This window comes from Melitaea cinxia, chromosome 7 (genome assembly GCF_905220565.1).
Source record: "Melitaea cinxia chromosome 7, ilMelCinx1.1, whole genome shotgun sequence".
In the NCBI taxonomy this organism is placed as follows: domain Eukaryota; kingdom Metazoa; phylum Arthropoda; class Insecta; order Lepidoptera; family Nymphalidae; genus Melitaea; species Melitaea cinxia.
In genome coordinates this window covers 14069068-14093882 of record NC_059400.1, presented here as the reverse complement: position 1 = coordinate 14093882, position 24815 = coordinate 14069068, and the positions used below count along the sequence as shown (strand labels likewise).

General features: G+C 30.8%; 1 protein-coding gene across 1 annotated transcript; it reads left to right on the top strand.

The window, feature by feature from the left end:
* Positions 1-17483: 17483 nt before the first annotated feature.
* On the top strand, positions 17484-23862 carry LOC123654885. Its single transcript, XM_045590744.1, has 4 exons — positions 17484-17572; positions 18112-18907; positions 21159-21311; positions 23487-23862. The coding sequence occupies exons 1-4, from the start codon at positions 17484-17486 to the stop codon at positions 23601-23603; spliced, it is 1155 nt and encodes a 384-aa protein (XP_045446700.1). The 3' UTR covers positions 23604-23862.
* The last annotated feature ends 953 nt before the right edge of the window (positions 23863-24815 follow it).

The following is a 24815-nucleotide window of genomic DNA, read 5'->3' as shown; positions in this document are numbered from 1 at the left end:
ATCACGTAGCTTTGCATTAATATTTGCAATTATATAACTAAATAAAAAATATTGTAGAAATAATATTCCTCGACGAATTTCAAGCAATAGGTATTTGTTTTACCGCTAATTTGCATACACAGTCAATGCGACAAACGTTTTTAGAACTATCGATTATTTTGCTTTGTAGGTTAACGGTATTTAACATTAAAAGGCAGACTACTTAATATTAGAAACCAAGAATCTTCGTATAAATCGATACATATTACTTTTTAATGATAACGGTAACCTTTGTAATTTTTTTTTTGTCATAACACAATTTCTTATTTCAATTAATTTTTAAGTTTTGGTTGAAATTTGTTTTTTTTTTTGTCTAAAATTGATATTAAACAAATAAATATCTTCCAACATACACACATGGTCATCTGTTCCAAGGTAAGCAACTTATTATTATATATTATTTGTGTTATAGGTAAAAGCCGGCTGATATTGCTAAATACTTTTTATAAAATATTACACCCAGACTCTGGTGTTAATCGAACCTGTAACCCGCGGAGCAGAAAGCAGGGCCACTACAAACTGCGCCAACGAGCTAGTCAGACGTAAAATTCAAGACGTAAGTACGATATATCGTACGATTATGTAGTACGATATATCGGTAGAAAATATAAAATTTTAAGACTGGCACCCAAGTTTTTGTCATAACGGGTATAACAGAACACTCTCAAAATATTTATTGAAGTGATAAATTTTTATACAAATAAATGATAAGCAAAAGTTAAACGTTAATTTTTTTCATCCGCCTTTTGAACTAAATTGATCTAAAAGATTCTTGATCAAAGTTTTTCCAGACTAAAAAAAAAGTTTCAGATCACCAGAATGCTGGAAATAAGGCCACCTGTTCCAACTGTAAACCTTGTTCCAAGTGTAAACCTTGTATTGGTGTGCGAAAGCGTAAATAAATAAATGTTGGTTCATTATTTGTCTAAAATCAAAAAGGTAATAAAGTCCAATTTTGTGCTTATGTTCGGTCCCCACCTATTGTGACGGTCGCCGCTTAGTCTATTAGTTTACTACTGTAGCTATATCTAATTGATTATGTATTAACGAACACTATAGATTGTACGAACCTCACTTAGTCTTCCTATCGGTCAAGATTGACAAATATCTACCTACGTAAACCTTTCACCTCACTATATTCTATTTCTTCTTGTATTACCCTACATTACAGTACCAAACATTGTAAAAATGTATGTTAAGGGGTTCTTTGTAACTGTGTATCTTTCATGTGTTTGCAGTGATGCATGTGCTGCGTAGACGACCAAATACTTGCGGTCACAGGTTCGATTTCCGCTCGGCACGGATATTTCTATTTGAACATAATAATATTTATTTTATGTCTCCCCACAGTGCCTTTCTGGTATATGTATATGCGTGTGTGTGTCAAATACATGGTAGTCTGGGTAATGTTCTTTTTTATTGATTTAACGTATTTTTTATGTATAATTTAAAAAAAAATATTAAAATTCTGCACTCCTTCTCTATATAAACTATAAGAGTGTAAAATTTCATATTCCTCCGTCTGCACAATTTTCTTAAGGGGTATAAAGTATGTGCTTCATATATTAATACTAGTTGACCCCGCAAACGTTGCTTTGCCAGATATTTTACTAATCTCCTTATCCCCAGTAAGGTATGCACAAAAAAAATCATAAAAATCGGTCTAGCCGTTTTGGAGGATTATTGTAACTAGCATTGTGACACGAGAATTTTATATGTAAGATTAATTGTGCCTGCAACTTCGTCCGCGTGGAATTTAACAAAAAGTTATTGTTCGGTTCGCAGAGTTATAAAAAAAATAAATTTCTTAAATAAAACTAATCTATGTTACTCCTTACTACATCAGCTATCGGCCAGTGAAAGTCCCGTCAAAATCGGTCCAGCCGTTTCAGAGATTAGCCGCAACAAACAAACAGACAGACAGACAGACAAAAATTATACTAAATGTTATTTTGGTATATGTACCGTATATATCCATACGCATTTAGTAAAAAGCGGTTTTTCCAAGAGAATCGGCATAGCGATTCAACGGGGAAATACTGCCAGCATTCTTGGCACAATTCCACGCGGACATGATTTATACCATGTAATGTATCTGTAAATATTTAGTTCTTAAGTTGTGAATTGTAAATATGTATAATATTTTGTATAAATAAAATTATGTTAAATAAAAAAAAGCAGTTATTTTAATATTACAAACAAACACTCAAATTTTATTTATTTGTATAGATATAGAAGATAAAGAGATTGATTTAAACGAAAGACTAAACAGCATTTATTTCATATTATTTTCTATTAATATACATAATAAATATGTAAAAATATTTAGTAAAGTTGCTTTAAAATCAATAAATGTTGTATTTCTGCATGATATACCTATAAAACTAATAGAAACAGACATTTTAATACAAGCTGGCAACATCAGGTGTATTCTGGCTCGCTGCCGGATTTCATGCGTCTGATCCAAGTCCCATATAGGATATTAATCAAATGTAAAACGGAGTCTGATAATAAATTATGTTATGAAAAGCCTGTAATTATTTCATAGCTAACCAAAAGTTACTTCATCCACTGAAATATGTATAAAGATTACGAGTCGCTTAATATGCGAGTTGTTAATATATATGTATAAAATATAATAACACCTCGCGATATCGCAAATAATTTACCTAAAAATGTATAGTATTCTAGCAGACCCCGCAAACGTTCCTTTGCCATATATGTTATTAACCCGCTTAATCCCCCCCCCCCTTATAACTTAGGGGTATGAAAAATAGATGCTGGCCGATTCTCAGACCTACACGATATGCCCACAAAATTTTATTAAAATCGGTCGAGCCGTTTCGGAGGAGTTCAATGTTTAACACCATGACACGAGAATTTTATATATTAGAAGATTTCTTCACAATACGGCATATTCAGAGAATTTTCCGTGTTCTTTCGGCAATCAAATAGTGATATTATAAAAAGCGTTAAAACAAAATTAAATGCGCTTAATTCTATTCGATTTTTGAAGGCAAACATTTAATATACATCAGTAATATTTGTATTCAAAATTGCTATTTACTAAAGTAACATTCCAATAAAATCAAAATTTCATTGAGTAATATTAATGCTCGTGACTTGTCCAATATTACTATTGGTTTTATTAAAACCTCTAAGGTACCTTATATACGCTGACTTTAGACGAGACGTCCTTTCAAAAGTTTCTATTCATTTTGCGTTCTAAGTTATTAAAAAAGAGATAAAAAATGAAACAAACTTTTTCGGATTTTATCGTGGTTTATTAAGTTTTTTAGATGCCCGACGTTTTGAATACTTTACAGCAACCATGGTCACGGGAAAATTTACAGAGGACGGTCAAAAGTTGTTTCACTCATTATGAGTGAAATTCGCGTTAACATTATAAAACAATAAGAGTAAGAAATTTGAAAAAAAAAATGTATTAGCCACTATATGGCGCTTCTAATGGAATATTTTACAAAGTCTTTTAAAAAGCATTATTGTTGTTTGAAAGAGTTACTACAAAAAGTTACTGACAAGTTTGCAACTCCAGAACATTACAGTACACCACTATTGACTAGATCATCCATAATTAGTCAATGTTACTCAATATACCTAAAATAATATAAACATGTAGTAGTATTTTATAAATACAAATAGATAAGTGTTGGAAACTATTTTAAAGTAATGATATACGTTATATCGGCGTCTAAACTGCGGTACTAAGTAACTTCGCTACTAGTTCATTTAGCTTATAGGAGTTTGGCGATAAACTAACTAAATATTTATGAGGCTGAACCATATTAATTTTTTTCTTTTTCGATTCCAGTCAAGTCCTTATTATCAATATTTTTAATTTTATCATTTATTTTAATCAATTATATTGGATTAATAAATACTTTGTAACTACGTCTAATATTTTAAAAATTAATTTGGTCCTTTCCTAACGTGTTATTTTTACTTAATAAAACACTTTACGCTCATAATGATTAATTGAAGTTTTCATTAAATTTATGTATTATTAAATAGCAATTTTCAGTTTTTTTTCTTTTTTATAAAAAGAAATTTATTTTAATGTATTTTATAACTTATAATTATTTTGTATGTTTATAAAAATATATTAGAAAAAAAGTTTTAAAATATTACTACGCCAAAATCCAAGTAATGTTTTTTACATTTCTTACACGATATACATACATTTTCATTTATTATTTAACTTTATGGCGACCGCAATAAAAATATTTATTCTGTGAAGAATCCGTGTATCTATATTTTATGATTCCAAAAATAGCAATAATACGTGGGCGAACGTACATCAGAATTTAAGATTTATATGGAGCCATTATCGACACATTCGACATGCTACTGTGTTGTACGATATTAGTAGAGAAATGCAAGTAAGTATCGCAGACATAGGTCACAGGCTATTCGTATATTCACTGAATACTGCACTATTACTGTACAGTAACTGTGTGTAAATAGCGTTCTGAACTTAAAAGCCTCTTTTTCGAAAGATTGGGCCTGAATCTTGATCTAATAACAGTTGAAAAACTTTATTTTTCTGGTTTGTCAGGAATGATTCTTATTCCAATTATTTTGTCTAAATATCCTACTGCAGACAGGGCCTTAAAAGACCTTTTTTTTCGATTTAATTTTATGTATAATCTTATAATAGCATGTAAATGTTAAGCTGTGGAAAAACTTACTTCCGGTTAGAATAAAACTGATTCTAAGCCTATTAACCAATTTAAATATGTATTGACTAGCCCGTTAGCGCAGTTTGTAGTGACCCTGCTTTCTGCTCCGAGGGTTGTGGGTTCGATTCCCACCCCGAGTCTGGGTGTAATATAAATATTTATTTATATATGTATTATTTATAAGTATGTTTATCGAAAACAAAAAAAAATGTAGCTATATACCAGTCGGCTGTTACCTATAACACAAGCATTAAGTTGCTTACTTTAGGAACAGACGACCGTGTGTGTATTGTGTAGATATTAAAAAAAAAAAAAAGTCAAATATATAATGCTAAAGTGTTCTGTAAGGAATTAATTTCAAATACTATACTTTTAGAAGCTAACTAGTTGTTGATTAATAACCTAAATCAATAATTATCATCGAGTTTTTTTGGCAAACGCGATAAAATTATGCCAAAATATTATGCGAATAAATGATAAAAAATGTATACGAACCTATTTGCGTATAAACATTAAATTTTTGAGCAATATAGAACGTAACTGTTTCTATCTTTTTTCAAATTCAAATTCAAATTTTTTTATTTCATGTAGGCCAACCTGTGGCTCTTATGACACTTCATAAATCTATTTATTATAATCATTTGTATAATTTATAATACATAAAATTACAGAAAATTGCAAGAAAAAACCACTAACATTTCAACATGTTCTATCTTAGTCTAATTATACAAGTAGACTATCAAGTGTCAAATTACAATTTACATAAGATTTCTTGATATAATCAACAAGAATGTTCTGAGATTAAAGTTAACTAGAGTAACAACTTGTTTCAAGCTCGAAAGCAAAAGTTTCAAACCTGTGAGTAATCTGAAATGAAGGGTAATTAGAAACGAAAACACATACACAAGAGCTATACAAGTTTCAAAGAAAGTTTAACTGTGGTAGGGCACAGCAGGAAATTTCCTGCTCAAAGTATGGAGCAGCCCGACTGGGGTAGTACCTAGAATTTACAAAATATCAAAGCTAAATAATACTGTTTTCAAACAGTGTTGTGTTACTGTTGGTGAGTAAGGTGACCAGAGCTCCTGGGGAAATTAAGGATAGGGTCGGCAACGCGCTTGCAATGTTTCTGGTGTTGCAGACGTCTATAAGCTACGGTAATCACTTACCATCATATGAGCCGTACGCTTGTTTGCTGACCTAGTTATATAAAAAAAAGTACGATTGGAACAGTTTTGCAGTCTTCGTGTTTCTTGTAATTTAAATTTCAGACGAAACAGAGCAGAAGATAGAAGAAGAAATTATTAGCAACCAGACTTTATTTTTCGTTACATTTGCTTTTACACTAGTTACTTTAGTCCAAAAGCCAATAAAACTGGAAAAAAATCATTAAAGCAATTACATCACAAATTCTCTTTGCAGGTTCAAATCACAGATTTAAAAAAAATTGATTCATTTTTATATAATTCAATTGATATGAGAAGAAGAGAAAATAAATGAAAAGAACTCTAGAAACACACACAAATCTAATGATTTAAACTTCCAACTATCATCCGAATGGAAAACTAAGAACAAAGAAACAAAAGTGATTAAGCGTAGCTGATGGTACGCGGATATGGTAGCTTATAAACGCAAGGAACACCAGAAACATGGCTACGCATTGCTCAACATATCCCCGACCCTCCCTAAGAGCTTTGGCTACTGTAATCACGAATATATATAATAATTATAATTATACATTATTATTAATAATTATACGCAACAGTAATTATTTATTTTTAAGTTTGAGGTGCTTCTCCAAACAGGGTGCCTAAAATTTTGAGCAGGATATTTCCTGTTGTGCTCTGCGTCAGTAAATATACTAATAATATCAATGGAAACCTCTTTCCTCAAATTGAAACACAAACATTATATTTCGATACATTTTGTGCAAATATTTTTAAAACAAAAAGCGTTGTTTTTACTGAAAGGTAAATCTTCGAAATCATAATATCAGCGGTGCGATAGAATCTGCTTTATACGGATTTACCTTTATTTTTCTTAGACTTAGCTACACGATATCGGAATATTAACAGTGACAGGTTTTCACTACTGGTAAATACCGATGTTGCTACCTCGCACGCTTTTCATAAATCATACAAATTTAATCAATATTAATGAAAAATAATGTAATAATTATTATAAAAAAAAAAAAAAAAAAACGCTTCACACTCAACGGCTCCAGTAGGATTTTCTCCTGTGTCGGGGGTCCGGAAATACACACAGTACACAATTACAAACGCCCGAACCACGACAAACATCTATATGGCCAATACAAATATCTGTCGTGAGCGGGGATCGAACCCGCGACCGCCAGCGCAACAATCACTAGAGTGTGACCGCTGCGCCAACGTGTCGTCGAAGATGATGAATTTGTTAAGGTTTTTATAGATATAATATATAGATACACACATATGCAGATAGAAAAATATTCAATTATCATAAAGAAAACTCTAATTTGTCATTCAAAAACCTATATAGATATTTGAGAAAAAAATTATTATTCTCTTCATGGGGCCAATTGAAGCCTAAATTAGAATTTTTTGGATTTTGATCTGTTTGTTTCTTTGTCCGCATATCACATGAAAACTACTTTAATGATACAAAATTTGATGTGGTTACCGCAGTTATATTGCTGTTTTGTTTTTTAACCGATTTCAAAAAAGGAGGAGGCTACTCAATTTGACCGTATATTTTTTTTGTATGTTCGGGGATGAACGTCGTCCTCGTTTATGAACCAATTTTAATAATTCTTTTATTGTTGGAAAGGAGATATCCCAAGTGTGGTACCGTGATAAGGAAACCAGAGTCTGATGATGTAATCCCAGAGAAATCGAGGGAAACCCTCGAAAATCGTAGTAACAAGTAGTGCATTTGTTGATTTTTTTCGTTTTTTTTTTTGCGGGCTCTTCGCACTGATTCATATGCTATCAGGGTGTTTCATTTTATAAAAGTGCGAAAAATTGCTTTCTGTTTATCGCTTAAATAAAAATCGCTTATAGTTATTCTTTACTATTTATTTATTCCGAATTAATATTTTGTTATGGTTTATTCCTTTACTAGAACCGAACTAGAAATCGAAAAATTGATTTAGATTTACACTTTCTAGTCGTACACTATTCGTTAAAAATTATTGATGTCATAATAATTGTGTTTGCAGGCAAACGAAAAACAAAACGACTTCAATTATATCGATAAGTAATACAACGTGGGTAGACGAAAAATAAGTCAAGTAAATGCGCATTATTAAAGATTACTCCAAAAGTTGTAATCAGATCTTGATGAAATTAAAATGTGACCATACGATAAACATCGGCTTTCGATTAAATTAAAAATTATTAAAATCGGTATACCCAGTAAAAGTTATGCGGATTTTCGACTTTGCCTCGATTTCTCTGGGATCCCATCATCATATCCTAGTTTCCTTATCATGGTACTACGCCAGGGATATCTCCTTTCTAACGAAAAAAGAATTATCAAAATCGATTCATAAAAGCAAAAGTTATCCCCGAACATATATTTAAAAAAAAAGATATATATATACATATATACGGTCGAATAGAGTAACCTCCTCTTTTTTTGAAGTCAACATGGCCAACACTGGCCGACAAAAAAATTACGAACTTGTTGGGTGACGTACACAGTAATTTGTATAAGAGCATCATACATCTTGGTTCTAAACAGAACCCTAAGAACCCAGAGTTTGAAACTGTAGTCCGGCTCTAACAAATGAAAATGGTGCTATAGGGTTTCCTACAATAATAAACGAAGAAATGTATAAAATAAAGGAGGATCAGATATTCGAGGACTTTTGGCACTTTTTCACGATTCTGAAAAATCTGTTTTGTTAAATTTCAATTTACTTCAGTATCCTTGATCACATTAAATTAATTTGCACGTGGCAGATTTTATAAGTGGGTAAGGTAAAGAAGAAAATTACAAACAATAAGAATACCTTAGCAATTGACTTCAAATTCAGCTAAATCTACAACAATAACGAAATTTCCCTACAAAAGTTTTCGAGAGATATAAAATTTTAATCTCTTTGTCTTGTAATCACAAGCTGTATAAAGTTTCTGCTAATTTAACTTTAGGTATTTTTATACCATAATACATAATAAGTAATTTGGTAATTAATTTGTGCATAGCACAATGTTTTTAGTGGAGGTTCACCTTGCTTTTTTGCTATTCCGCTTCTTTGAATTATTCCGTTATATATAATAGCCTATAAATAAGCTCGTCTACGTCTTAAATAATTTTGAAATAATGTTATATAAATGAAAGTGTCTAATTAATCAATAATCACCCTTTTTTGCCCTTGTCTATATTTATGACTAGCTGTGCCGCGGGGCGGTTTCACCCCCCCTAATTTGAGAAAAAGCATGTAGCCTTCTTCGGTAAATAGGCCATCTAACACAAAAATGTTTTTTTTTTTAATACAAATCAGTAGTTCCTGAAACTAAAAACTTTTCAACTTTATAGTATCATAGTATTGATATATAGATTTGCCCGAAGGAATTGTCGTATTTAGTAGAAAACATTTTGTAATTTTACATCTACCTGTGTAGTAACACGGTTTTTTTCCCACATGAATCCCGATTGTGTGGAAATTTCGGAATAAAAGTAGCCTATATGTCCTCCATAACCTCCTCTATCTTCAATTCACTCGTTTCAGAGATTAGCCCGCACAAATGAAAATACAGACAAAAATTTTAAAATTGTATGTGTTTTTTTATTGCAAATAATTTTAGCTAAAATAGCATTTGAAATATTTTAAAATTACAGACAGACACTTCAATTTTATTTATATGTATATACGTAGAAATGAATAGATAACAGCTCCACATAGTGGATCTTTAATATAAATATTTTTTAACGTGATGATACTTGATATGTCACAAAAAGAGATTCTAACGTAAAGAAAAAGATAATGAGCACTCGATACCTATTTGCTTACTGTAAGCGTATTTTCCTCTTCATTTCCTTGCAAACTTTTCCGCTGTGAATACGCCCCGCACGCATTGATTACACGATTTTAGATATTTCAATTTTTTTCCATTTGATAAAATAAAAGTGAAAGATTATTTATTCGCAAGATCTAGTTAGATTGAAAATTTTAAAAATGAAAATCAGATCAACTTATTTAATTTCCTTGTTTACCTACAAAGGTAAATATCGAGATAAGGTTTTATATCATAGAAATTGTCTAATGACGATGACTATATGTAAACCATAGCTGAAGCCTTTGAAAATGTTAAAAAGTGAAAAAAAATTATAGTAGGATGAAATCCGTTGGAAAAGGAAAAGTACAACGAAAATGAAAGGAAAAATAAATTACGGGCGAGCTGATGTCGAGAAGTGGGGGCATTTTCTGAAAACATTAACCATAATAATGGATATTTTTTTCACACCGTCAGAAAGTAGAGATTTTAACAAACAAAAAGCCCACCGACTTTTAAAAAAAAACTGATACTTTGACGTGAGAATTTTTAGTGTGAAAATTGAGATCGTCAGTAATTTATTTTTACTTTCAATTTTGTTGTGTTGTCTTTCCTTTTCCAATGGATTTCATCCTATTATAATTTTCTTTGGTTTCAAAAGTTGACCCTGATCATAGTAAAAGTAAAAGCTTTGAAGGAAAACTTAACTTTTAGTTATTATTTTTAAAGCATTAAAAAAATCAATTAAAAACTTTTTACTTTTAATTTATATTCTAGTTATCGTTGGACAGGCTTCTCAGTCTGGTATTCTTAGCAAGCCCTCTCACTTGATAAAAATATTGAACAAAAGTATAAAAAATTTAGTCCAAAATCTTTATAAATCCACCATGTTGGATTTAGAGTAACGTCACTTCATTTTTAACCGACTTCCAAAAAAGGAGGAGGTTCTCAATTCGACTGTATTTTTTTTATGTATGTTACATCAGAACTTTTGACCGGGTGGACCGATTTCGACAATTTTTGTTTTAATCGAAAGGTGGTGTGTGCCAATTGGTCTCATTTAAATTTGTTTGAGACCTAACAACTACTTTTCGAGTTATATCAAATAATGCGTTTTTACTTGACGCTTTTTTCGTCGACCTACGTTGTAATTGAATAATTCTTTTTTTGATACGTTGTAATTGAATTCTGATTAGAATAATTCTTTTTTTGTTAGAAAGGGGATATCTCTAGTTTAGTACCATGATAAGGAAACCAGGATCTGATGATGGGATCCCAGAGAAATCGAGGGAAACTTTCGAAAATCCGCAACAACTTTTTACTGGGTGTACCGATTTTGATAATTTTTAATTTAATGAAAAGCTGATGTGGTCATATTTAAATTTTATTGAGATCTGATAACTACTTTTTGAGTAATCTTTGATAATGCGTAGTTACTTGACTATTTTGTCGTCGATCTACGTTGTTATTACTTGTCGATGTAATCGAAGTCGGTTTTTTTTTCGTTTGTCTAAAAACACAATTATTTAAGTTAGTAGATCGTGTAATTTATGACAAATATTGTATTTACCTATATATATAATTGTGTCTGTTTGTAATATTAAAATAACTGCTTTTTACCTAAATGCATATACTTTGCTTTTTACTATATGTATACACGGTCTGTCTGTCTGTTTGTATGTCGATTTATTCCGGCTAATCTCTAAAATGGCTGAATTGATTTTGACGGGGCTTTCACTGGCAGATAGCTGTTGTAGTAAGGAGTAACTTAGGCTATTTATATTTTAAAAATTTATTTAGCTTATAACTCGACGAACTAAAGAATAACTTTGTTGTAAAACTCCACGCCGACGAAGTCACGGGCACAGCTAATTACTTAATAAGCTTCGACGTAAGTTTTAGACACTAATAAATAAGTTTTCAAGACACTCGCAGCCGTATATTGAGCCTTTGGAATAACTTAAAAAGTAATATCTCAACATTTTCAGTTACTACTTTGTTACTTATGAATTGAAAATATTAGAAGTTTTCAAAAATTATTTAAAAAAAAATCTATAAAGACTCTTGACAAATTAATAACTCTTATAAATGTCATATTTGTATCTCTTATGGTTTTTTTTTTACTCTAATAAAATTGCTTAAACTAATTATTTAAAAGTAAATTCATAATAAATAAAAGGACGATAAATAAGGATAAAAAATTGTTTTAATTTAAATAGTTATATTTATAGGTACTGCTTAAAAATCTTTATTTAATTGGGCTTCACATAATTTTAAATTTTCATTTTACAAAGTACATTGGTTTAATATTAAATTAATTAATTATAATTAATTTGAACATACTTTTGATTTACGACGAAAACAATCAGCAGATTCTTATTTAGGAACTGTAATTACATAACTCGATAAATATAAATTCAATCATTATAAAAAGGCTAACGTTTATAAATACGCTAATTTTGTTTGAAATGTTGATTTTGTAAAATAGCATCCATAATGCATATAATATTTTATTAAAAATTAAAATATTTTCTATTTATCTTATGACTAAAATGTTTAAAAAAAAATTCTATTATAGTGTTTGGCGCACAATTGCCTCGAATCTTTTATAAGTCGAAATCATCAACTTATTTAATTATCACGTAAAAGTCCTTGCTTTTCTAAAGTGGTGTTATGGTATTTAAATATATCTTTTGAAAAACAAAACTTTGGAGAACTAGCTTAATAAGTTTAGTAGTAGCTGGCTTTGAAATACACAGGCCGAAGACGGGCAGCAGCGTCTTCGGTGCGACAAAGCCAGCCCTGCGGTCACCAACCCGCCTGCCCAGCGTGGTGACTATTGGCAAAACACATAAGCTCACGCCATTTTTGGCGTAAACTTGTGGAGGCCTATGTCCAGGAGTGGACTGCGAAAGGCTGCTGTGATGAAGTTTAGTATTGTTGTTTAACAAAATAAATTATTAAGAAATATATATATTAGAAATATAATATTATTATTATTTAAGAAGAATTATTTTATTTTCAGATAAAACTTTTAGATGCCTCATATTCATTGTATTCACTTAACTCTCTCTTTATTTAATCTGTCTTATTTAAATCAAAACAATCAACACACAAAACTACTTTAAATTATTATTTTCACGTAAACTATAATAGTATAAAAATAATCACTCACCAATACACGTAATCACGAAATCCCAAAAACAAAAATGCACCATTAAATACTTTTCTTAAGTTCAATAAATAGTTATTGTAACTTATTTCAAATATTTACGATAATGTTCACAATCGCGACATCAACCCGTCCGCCTCTTTCGGGCTTATAATACCTACTGAGTGTAGGGGTGCGTTGGCCGTCGAATTTTGTACGTATATTATATGTATATAATATATAATAAGGAATTGAGTGTTCTTAAATTACATAGGGATAATAGATCTTATATGCATAGTTGCAGCGAATATTTTTACTTAATTGTTATAACTAATAAAGCATGTATATTTAAAATTAATTTAACTACGTTTGTAGGTAAATTTTAATGGACCTTTTCTGTATCTGCCTATATGCCATAAAATTTTGTTTTTGGGTGAATAATTAAAATATTATTTATTAGCAATACCCGTACGAATAATTCGCACTAAATAAGTAAAAATTTTACCGACCGTCAATCATGTTGACGTTGTTTCAAAATTAAAGTCGTCATATATATAATTTTAATAATTAATTAATTTACAAGCACAAAAGCAATATTAATTTTTTTAGTCGTGAATGTCGGTAGAGCAAACAATTATCTACAACATTATGCATAATTTATGTGGAGTAATTGTGAGGTTTTTTTCTAAAAAGGGAGGCAAACATCTCACCTTATCACCCTAGCGTATTAATATAATTATATGATTTTAATAAAACTCTTGCACGACATTTTCAGTTAAATATGTATGTAGATAATACTTTATTTCAAATTATATAAATTATTTTCAAAGAATTATATTGATTATTTAAGAAGAATATTGGTAGTGATAGTTTTATCTGTCATGTTATATTAGTTGATCATTTTTAGTCGATTGACGCAAACTTATGCTTTTCCGTGAAATTTCCACGTTTAATCGCAATACCGATTCTCTTGGCGAAATTGCACAGGAGATTTTCAGTCCTGTTTTGTTTTTATACATTACATGGTATTATTTCTTTGATTAATATTTTTTTTTTTTATAAATAAAGTTATGTCCACACGCTTAAAGTGCCCATGCTTTTGTTATTCAGATTTTTAGTTTTATTACTGATCGTTTACTTGTTACACTACTGCAGCTTACATTAAGAGACCTAATTATTCTGTCTTAGTATCCCTAATGCAGACGTGAGTCCACCGACCAAAATTATGCTAAACTTAATTGATATCTTACATGCAAAAAGACATAGAATTATATTGCGCCTTACTTTAATTATTGTTGTCACTATTATAATTATTACTATTGATTAATATATTTACATATTGGAGATATTTATGGCTAGCCCTTTGGTGCAGTTTATAGTGACCCTGCAGTCTGCTCCGGAGGTTGTGGGTTCGATTCCCAGCGCGAGTCTGGGTGTAATATATATGTTTATTTATATATGTAGTATTAATATGTATGTTTATCGAAAAAAAGATGTAGCTATACCAGTCGGCTGTTACCTATAACACAAGCATTAAGTTGCTTACTTTAGGAACAGATGACCGTGTGTGTATATTGTAAATATTTATTATTATTTTGCTGCTTTTTTTATTGTTAATATTTTGCGTTACAATTAATATTGTTCAATTCGTATTTAATAATAATGTATGTCCTTAAGTATTTATTTATATGAGGGCAAAATTTGCAAACATTACCTGTAAAAATACAAAAAAATTGTCGATTTTTGGTCTAAAGGCTGGCTCCATTTACTATACCATTATATATATGTTGTAGAGAAATGTCGAGACAGGTTCGTTAGACGCGTCTCGGTCTCGAGTCTAAGTCTAACAATAAGGTAATTCTATCCGAGTATTCTTGTTCATTAATCAAAAATCGAAGATAGTTTCTCTATAGTCTGTCACATATTTTATAACCTATGTTTACAGAGATAATGTGTTGTTCTAGATGCGACTATTGTATAGGATTATATAAACTTATTATAATATTTTACCGTAGTTTATATTTCTATGGTAGGATTGTTTGTGGCCAACCAACCAGGAAGGGATCCCTGAGAAATCGAGGGAAACTCTCGAAAATCTGCATAGCTTTTTACTGGGTGTACCGATTTTAATGATTTGTAATTTAATCAAAAGCCGATGTTTATCATGTGGTCACATTTTAATTTTATCGAAATCTGATTACAACTTTTGGAGTAATCTTTGATAATGTGTATTTACTTTACTACTATACTATACTACTATTTTTTCATCTACCTACGTTGTATTACTTGTCGATATAATTGAAGTCGGTTTTTTTTCGCTTGCCTGCAAGCACAATTTTTGTTATACCAAAACAGTCGCTATGTCGAATATTCAAAAAAAAATCTTCATCTTTTGTCGACGAAATATTTTGTATTTAATAAAACATTTTACACGCTTAACGACTCTGTTCACTTTTCGTTCAATTCATGAACACGGGTCTTTCTGTGTTTGCAAGAGCCTAAGGGAAATTCGTTTTGTCGTATTTTACAATTTACCATTATTAGATACTGCTCTAAAGAGCGGTAGAAAATGTAGGAAATGTAGGATATTTTATCAGTATACTCGTAGTCTATTTTCATTCTTTATATACCGATACCAACTTTTTTAAACGACTTCAATAAAAGGAAGTTCTTAATTTGACCGTTTTTACTCCTTTTAAATTGTTTGTGTGTGTGTGTGTGTGTGTGTTGTGTGTGTGTTACCCCAAAAATTATTACTTGGTGTACCAATTTTGATGATAATAAGTCATGGTTGTGTTTGCTTGGAAACGAAAAAAAGAAGCCTAACATACCTTCTTAGAGAGTATACTTAAAAACTTATGCTGAAGATGTGTTATTATTTTCAAGTGTACGAGTATTTATGCGTATTCAATTACAATGTCCGATCAAAATTCTTGATACATAATTTAAACAAAATAACACGTCAATAAAACTATTAACCATATGCAAGTACATTCACATTGAGAATTTTTAAAGCTTTCTTGAAAGGCGTATCTAAAGAAGTCTAGTAACTTTTTACGCCTGGTCGCTTACATTTATATATATATATATATATGTATATATGTGTGTATGTGTGTGTGTGTTTAGATATTGTGATTTACTAATTAGTGGAAAATTTTGTGGTTATATAAATCTGGTTTATGTTTCAGCGTAAAAATGTCGAGATTGACTGAGATGGTTGATCGACCTCTCACGGAAAACCTCTGCCGCGTTGCTTCAATGTCATCAACTTTTTCATTTGTTATTAAATTTTTCTTTGGATCTAAAATTGGAGGAGGTCCTCAATTCGATAGTATTTTTTATCTATGTTACCTCAGAACTTTTGACTGGGTGAACCAATTTCTATGATTTTTATTAATCGAAAGGCAGTGCGTGTCATGTGGTCTTATTTAAATTTGATCGGGATCTGATGACTACTTTATGAATAATGTCTTTTTTTTTGTCAACCTACATTGTATTACTTGTCGATGTAATTGAAGTCGTTTTTTTTTTTTGTTTGCGAGCAAATACACTTACATTCAATATCCATGTAAGTAAAATAATAATGCTGTCATAAGTATTTAAAGATAGTAATAAATATTTCTTTGATATAACGTTATAGCTAGGCTTTAGTAGGACTGGGCTGAGGAGAAACTGGCTGATTTCAACTCAGTTATTTTAAGCCTGTTGACACTCAGAACAATGTCCAAAGAATTTGGAGTATATATATAGTTGTTCTCATATTTGTATTAACAAGTTACTTATTTCAAATTTTAATTTAACTATTATTATTTGCGTCTTGAACATAATTTCTTAGTTAACTGTTATATTATGTACATTTAAGAACATTTGAAAAGCTATAATATTTATTTTAATCGTGGCCTATTAGTTGTGTGTAATGGCTTTCACTCACACAATTAAAAAATACGTACACGGATGGGCCAGCGCTGAGCTAAATGCCACCTTTTCCACCATGTTACATAAACACTTCCCAGCATTCTTGCACTGTAACTGAGAAGCACCTTGTCATGCTCATTATGAAGGAGGGAAATATTTAGGCTACACAGTGCGATTAACATTAAAAATTCAATATCAAATTTTTTGTAAGCACAATGCTCATAGCACGCCTTCTCACGGGTTAATGTAATACGCAGATATTATTGAGCAAAAGTTGCAGCCGTTTGATTCTGGCATCACAGTATATGATAATGCATGTTCATCGAGCCCGATTATTTACTATAATCCATCATATAAACAATCTTTATTTTTATTGCTTGATAGATTTGTAGGCTGCTTAGCATTTGCTATTTATTTATGTATGTAAAAAAGGCGTAATTTTGTATTGCAAGAGATTTGATTACTATTATAATAGATAAATTATTGTTTAGTAGTTACACATTGTTTGATTCTAAAATATAAAATTTACGTGTAATTATAACAAGAAGTTTGTATATATTTTCAAGAAATAGGTTTTATTAATTTGATCCTTCTGTCAATAAATAAATAAAAAATAAAACTAAAAATTGATTATTAAATTTGGCATTATAAACATTTAAAAAATTCAAATTAAATAAAAATTTCAATATTTTAAGTAACATGCCGAGTGCACGACGACGCAGGTTTTCCGTGCAGAATGAAATCGCGAATCGAGAAATCATAAAATCACAAAATGAAACACAAATAAGGTAAAAAATACACAATTACTTAACATTTGCACATTCCGACTATATATTTATGTTAAATTTATTTTAATTGTATCTATAGAAGCACCTAAGTTAAATAAGAACTTGTAACGCATATGCGTATTGCATATGCGTTACAAGTTCTTAAAGATGTTACAGTATTGTTTCAGTACAGTTTATCTCACTGCAACTAGGAACAACTGAAAGCTATTTTTTTTCGGTATCCGTACTTTTTGTATGCCTGTTAACAGAAATAGGGCTAGACTTTAGATTAAGAACCGCATTTCGAAGTTAAATAGGTTGGGTTTTTTTTTTGTAACCAAATTATGTCGATAAACAGTCTAATTTGGTAGTTAGATAGGTTAGTGTTATTTTTTTCTGTGACGAAATTATGCCGATAAACGGTCAAATTTTAAGCTTAGATACGGTTCTTAATCTAAAGCCTTACCCAGAAATAGTGTAATATCAATAAGAAGATTACATTTGAATAAAATTCGAAGTGGGTATCTTAATAAATTCTTTTAAACATATTTTGTTCTCAGTCAACATAATTTAGAAGTAAATTTACAAAAAAATAGTGGCAATGATGTACGACTTAAAAATAAACCTCAAGCAAACAATTCCAAACATTCGTCATCTTCGAAAACAGTAACTGAATGCAAAAGTAAAAGTTCTATAATAAATGTCCAAGAGAACACTGCTATAACATCAGATAAAGAAGTAACTGCAAGTTCAAGTAACATTAATCTTTTTACTATTTTAAATGATACAAATCAATTGAACACTAATATGTCTAAAGAGAATATAAATTTTAATAACAATAAAAGTAAGAAGATGGATAATCTAAGTGCTCGGAGGGATCGTACACCAAGACGTGATAAACACCTACACCGTGTAAAGGTTAGAAGTCCGAAACGAAAGGCCCCGCCTATCGATAAAGAAAATAAAAGAAGATCAATAGGTATAAGTGTAAATATGAATGATTGGAATGAAATACACAATAAAAGTGAAATAGAGATACAAATTACACAACAAGTCGTAGAAGTTGGTGAAAATACGGAAGAGGAAGAAAGAACAAGCAATAATTCTGTTGAAGATATGTGCCGGATTTGCCACAGCGGAGAAGCTGTTTCGGCTGATCTTGGTGATCTTTTATCAGCATGCTCTTGCAGAGGGACTATAGGAAGAGTTCATGTGAAATGTTTGGAACATTGGCTAACTGAATCTGGTAAATCTAGATGTGAATTATGTGGAACTAAATATGTAACTCGACGCGTCCATCGATTTGGAGTTTTGAAGGCTTTGATTATTTGGGTACTCAGTCACAATTCAAAACATGTACGTATAAATCAAACGATTTTTATTGATTTGATTTTTTCTATTTCTTATAAAAAACGCAGATACTCAGTGCACATCTATCATCTATGGGACTAGTGTACGATCTTCATGACTCTAGTAATCTAACCTTCAACACTGTGGGTTATGGTTTTACGCTCCAGCCTGTAATATCCTACTGCTAAGCATAGGCCTTTTTCCCCACGTAGGAGAAGGATCAGAGCTTAATCCACCACGTTGCTCCAATGCGGGTTGGTGGATATATTTCCTACTACGAGTAACGTTCGCTATCAGGTTTACATGATAACACTGGTACCGACAGTTTAACGTGCTCTCTAAGGCACGGTGGACCACTCACAAGAACTACGCAAATACCCATACCAAGGCCAACATCTGTATGTCCAATACAAATGTTTGTCATGTGCGGTTAGCAAACCCGCAACCGCCAGTGCAACAGCCACAAACCAGTGCTGTGACCGTTACGCCAACGCGGAGTCTATAATATTTGCTTCATGCTAATACAAAATAAACTCATCTGCCTCTCTCCGTGTCAAATAATCTGCATACTTGAGATCGACGATTGTTTACTATCCAAATCATGTGATAAATTTCGTAAATGAATATTATACTCTTTTATTTCTTAAAGATAATGACATCAATTATATCGACAAGTAATACAACGTATGTAGACAAAAAAATAGTCAAGTAAATACGCATTATCAAAGCTTACTCCAAAAGTTGTAATCAGAACTCGATGAAATTTAAATGTGACCATATGATAAACATCGGCTTTCGATTAAATTAAAAATCATCAAAGTCGGTACACCCAGTAAAAAGTGATGTGGATTTTGAGAGTTTCCCTCGATTTCTCTGAGATCCTATCATCAGATCCTAGTTTCCTTATCATTGTACCACACCAGTGATATCTCCTTTCCAACAAAAAAAAGAATTATCAAAATTGGTTCATAAACGACGAAATCATCCCCGAACATACATAATATATAATAATTAAATAATAAATAATATATAATAAAATTTACAATAATGTAGTTATTAGTTTACCTGTTTATCAAGATACGTGTTTTAATTTAGAATAAGAATTTCACAGTATAAATCCGTTATGCTGTAAAAAATTCAGTTCGTCGTTTACTGAAAGCTAAAATTATTGTTATATGTATATTGTTTTTTGTGTTGAAACAAACAAAAGTTTGGAAATCTTTCACTCCAAAAGTTAATACTACCATGCTCTATATTTCGTATTCAGCAAAAAAGGACTACGCAAAACTCCTTACATAAGGTTTCGGATAATTCAATATGGAAATTCATGAATACCATAAATGGAGAATAATATTAGTTTGACGGAACTTTTCATTGAGGTGTTTAAATGGCTTCTTATGTAATATTGGCAAACGTGGATGTTGTCATCAGCAAAAGAATCCCATACAAAAAATTGTATTCTTAAAAAATCGTTTTAATTTTATTCTTCTTGTTAAACGAGTGTGTACAATACAGAGTTCCACGTTTGAATTTATTTTTATTTTCAATTTACTCTATTCATTAAATGTATAGCGTAATAATTATCGTGACTTAAGTATTATATAATATAGAGTATTTATGTCTGAAGACTTTTAAAATTAACCTTTCATTATATTTTGTTACTGCTGGCTTTGGCAGGCCGAAGACGGGCGGCAGCGTCTTCGGTGCGACAAAGCCAGTTCTGCGGTCACAAACCCGCCTGCCCAGAGTGGTGACTATGACTAATATTAACGCACATGAGTTCACGCCATTTTCGACGCGAACTTGTGGAGGCTTATGTCCAGCAATGGACTGCGATAGGCCGAAGTGATGATGATGATGATAAAGATATCTTTAAACTGATTTTTTTTTTGTGATTACAATTAATCGCGCTCTGAAGTAACATACCGTGAGTTACTGAGTTTATTCGTATTATCACGCTTATCATAACGAAAGAAAGTCAAAATTTTCAGTGATTAGATAAATATGTAACCAATTATGATATAACTATCTGATTAACTTTGTGACAAAAGTAAAGATTTTGAGATGAAAATAATAGCATTATTATTGGTTTAACAGTAATTATGAAAACATATAAAAAATATTCATTCAAATTCTGACGACACAATAAATTTTTATAATGATAAAAATAAATATCGTTTGATTAAAATTTTATTTTTAAAAAGTAAAACGTAATGAATGAAAATAATTCGTTCTTACACAGTATTTATATTTTCAGATGATCGTCGACTTCCTTGGAATAATGATAATGACACCGATCGCCTTGGTCGCAGCTGGCTTAACGGGAAGGACGTTTGCCGGTCTGATGGCGCAGGATCATTTGACGCCATGGCCATTAGCTTCTACATTTGTTCTTGCGTGTATGACTCTCGTAAGTCATTTTATAATTATTCTTTAATACGACTTTTTACTAGTCAAATAGTATTTTAAAAGTAGTTAACTTAGTGTCAATAGTTATTAATGCAAATGAATTAATAAAAAAATTGTAAGCTAACTTTTAAAAGATAGACAAGCCATTATAGAATTTTTTCTTGGCTAATTTTTCTTTCTCGTTTTCATACAATATCTAAGAATATTATTTTGTATTTTGATATATATCTCTTCAAGTTAAGCCATTTACGCTACGGAGCTTAGGTGATCGTCAGCGTAAGAGTCAGAAAATCCGTTGCTTTGGGAACCGTGAAAATAATTATCTCATCATATAAAAATATTATTACTTAGAACACAGAAGAACAACAAATAAAGTAATATATAATTCTTTGAATAAACAACTCCAACTGCTTCTATAACAATTTTGTCTGCTTTATGTTATGTGAACATAATATATGCTGCTGCTAAATATATATATTAATTTTTTAATCAGCTATACCCGTGCGAGTAATTTGCACAATTATACGTGAGTTGATTTAAAATTGAACAAAAAAAAATTACCGATCATCATGTTGACGTTGTTTCAAAATTAAAGTCATTATATGGCAGCATTGATGTATTTTGTCTCAATGTATATCTATATATATAATTTTAATAACTAGGTACTTAATTTACAAAAATAAAAGAAATAATACATTTTTTAGTTGTTGATGTGGGTAGAGCAAGCAATTATCTGTAAAATAATATATAATAATTTTTGAGGAGTAATTATGAGTTGTTTTTCTAAAAAGGTAGGCAAACATCTTAACCTCAGCGTATTAATATATATGATTGGTCAGTAAACTGTTACACTTACATAACCAAATATAAAGTACAGTGGCGCGTGGCAAATACGCGAAATGAAAATGATGACTGAAATTCGAAATGAATAAAGTTCTAACTACGGAAACGCTTATCATTTCACCAACGCTCGCTTAGACACATATGTTAGGAATTTATAAGCCAAACTGTATTAGCCTCTAACTGTAGTAATAGTCATCAGTCTGAAGAATTAATATTTTACTATATACTAGCGAACCGCCCCGGCTTCGCACGGTTGCAAAAACTATCAGTGTTCCTCTATTATATTATGCATGTATTATACATATAAACCTTCCTCTTCAATCACTCTATCTATTAAAAAAACCGCATCAAAATCCGTTGCGTAGTTTTAAAGATTTAAGCATACATAGGGACAGAGAAAGCGACTTTGTTTTATACTATGGAGTGATTCAATCAATTGATATTTCTGTTTAATCTCTCTGTCATAAATATGTGTCATAATATTAATATTTATGTTGGTCATGTGAAGTTTAAAATTTATACGTATTTCCTTACTTTATATGTACTATTACTATGCTTTCAAAATCATCGCCTCATACCATATAATACTAATAAGATGATTAAAAGCAAATTTAAAAAAGTGTGTGTGTGTCATCTCCGACGCACGACTGGAGTTTACTTCTTCAGATTGTCTGTAGAGCTTAGCTTGAGCTTTAGAGTAGCAGAGTTGTACTGTAGGCACAAAAAAGGTTTACTAGTCTAAATAAAAGATTTATACCATATTAAATGGTATATAAATAGCGGCATCTACCGGAACATTATAGGGTTATTAGAAAACGTCATTACTCCATAAATCGGAACCCTATTGAGTTCCGATAGATGGCGTGTCTGTATGTAATATTAAAATAACCGCGTTTTACTAAATTCATATATATTTACACACGGTAGGTATACCAAAACAACATTTTTTATAATTTTTGTCTGTCTGTCTGTTTGTTCCGGTTAATCTCTGAAACGGCTAGACGATTTTGATGGGACTTCACTGGCAGAGCTGGTTTAATAAGGAGTAACTTAGGCTAGGAGGAGTATTTTAGAATTTTATTTATTATAGCTGCGAACTAAACAATACCTATTTTGTTGAATTCCACGCGGACGAAGTCGCGGGCATAGCTAGTAAAAAATATAACATAATAACAGACTTAAACTTGTACGTGAATAATATATGTGGTAGCTTGTTATTAGCTTTTTTTTATTCATATTCTGTATTAGTTATAGTTATAATAAGCTGTAAGCTATCCTAATAAAATAAAATAAAATAATCCTTAAATAGACTTTTTTATAACTGATTTTTCAGGTATGCTATTACTGCTGGGTGGTATCAGCTCTGACTCGTCATGCACTCGGATGGTGGATTTGGTATCGATCCCATTACGAAGTGAGACTGCAGTTGCGACAAGAAAACGAAGAATGAACAACGTAACTAAATGAAACGAAAAATCCAAAGCGAATCGTAGTCATTTACGTCACATTTACTGTGTTAAAACATTTTAAGAATAATTATCTCCTATCCTATACCATATGAAGACAAGTGAAAATTATGAAAAAATTAAAAACTCATAATGCATTGCAGTGATTCATTTTTATGAAAAAAACATACGAACTCTCCAATCCTCAAATTTATTTCCGGGTAATGTACGAAATTTAAGTAAAATAAAAAAAATTCAATTTAATTTTGATTGTTTTAATAATATTTTTAATACTTAATTAATGACATGTGGACATCGCTCTGGTGTAATGGTGCGTGTGGGCGCTCACACAATATGGCGATGGTGGGTCCGTTTCTCGCTCAGGATGGATATTTTTATTTGCACAAATATTTCTTACCGGTTTGGGTCTCATATATAAACAAATTGCAGAAATAAAACAAATCATCAATACATATAATAAAAATGTAACAGATCGTTGTCTGTACATGGAATATATGTGAGAAAGAATGTTATTGGGACCTTTATCAACGCAAATAGCACCTAAAACAATGATTATTAGAATTTTGGTCTGTTTGTCTGAGCGTTTGTGCACGCTAATCTCAGAAAAGGCTTATCCTATTTAGATGAGGTTTTCATTAGTATATTGCGGTAAGCTTCACTGAATATTTAGTGTTTGTGTCATGTCAATCGGTTCATAAATAAAAAAGTTATGCCTATTTAAGGAATCACGTTGAACATGTAAATACCCAAAACGCGGATGGAGTCGCAGGCACAGCTAGATTTAAATTACATCTTATCAAATCATTTTTATTAACAGTCCCAATTTAAAAAATGGTTACTATAATAAAAACACCAGGATCCAAAATGGCGTTAGTCAAAACAATTTTGTTACCATTTCGTCAAACAGGCAAAACAAAGCCTTTGAGAATCCACTTTTATTCGATTTTTCATTTAAAAAGAACCGATAAAGCACTTTTCAAAATTAATTTTGAGCGGTGAAAATAGATACAGTTATACGACATTTTCGATGTACGAAAAATTTAAAACGTGTCAAAGCATAAATTGCGTTAGCTTTAGTGAGGAGAATCTTAAATAATTTGTGTTGTTAATTATCAATTGTATGTTGATTATATTTATGTGATCAATATATTAATGTATTTAGATTAAGCGCATTTAAACATAGCCCACTACTGAAA

Bases quoted from the DNA above. Each gene is read 5' to 3' on its own strand.
- LOC123654885 (XM_045590744.1), top strand. From the start codon at position 17,484: ATGCCGAGTGCACGACGACGCAGGTTTTCCGTGCAGAATGAAATCGCG. The intron at 18,908-21,158 runs GTACGTATAAAT...TTATATTTTCAG, and splicing joins TCAGTCACAATTCAAAACAT to ATGATCGTCGACTTCCTTGG. The intron at 21,312-23,486 runs GTAAGTCATTTT...CTGATTTTTCAG, and splicing joins TTCTTGCGTGTATGACTCTC to GTATGCTATTACTGCTGGGT.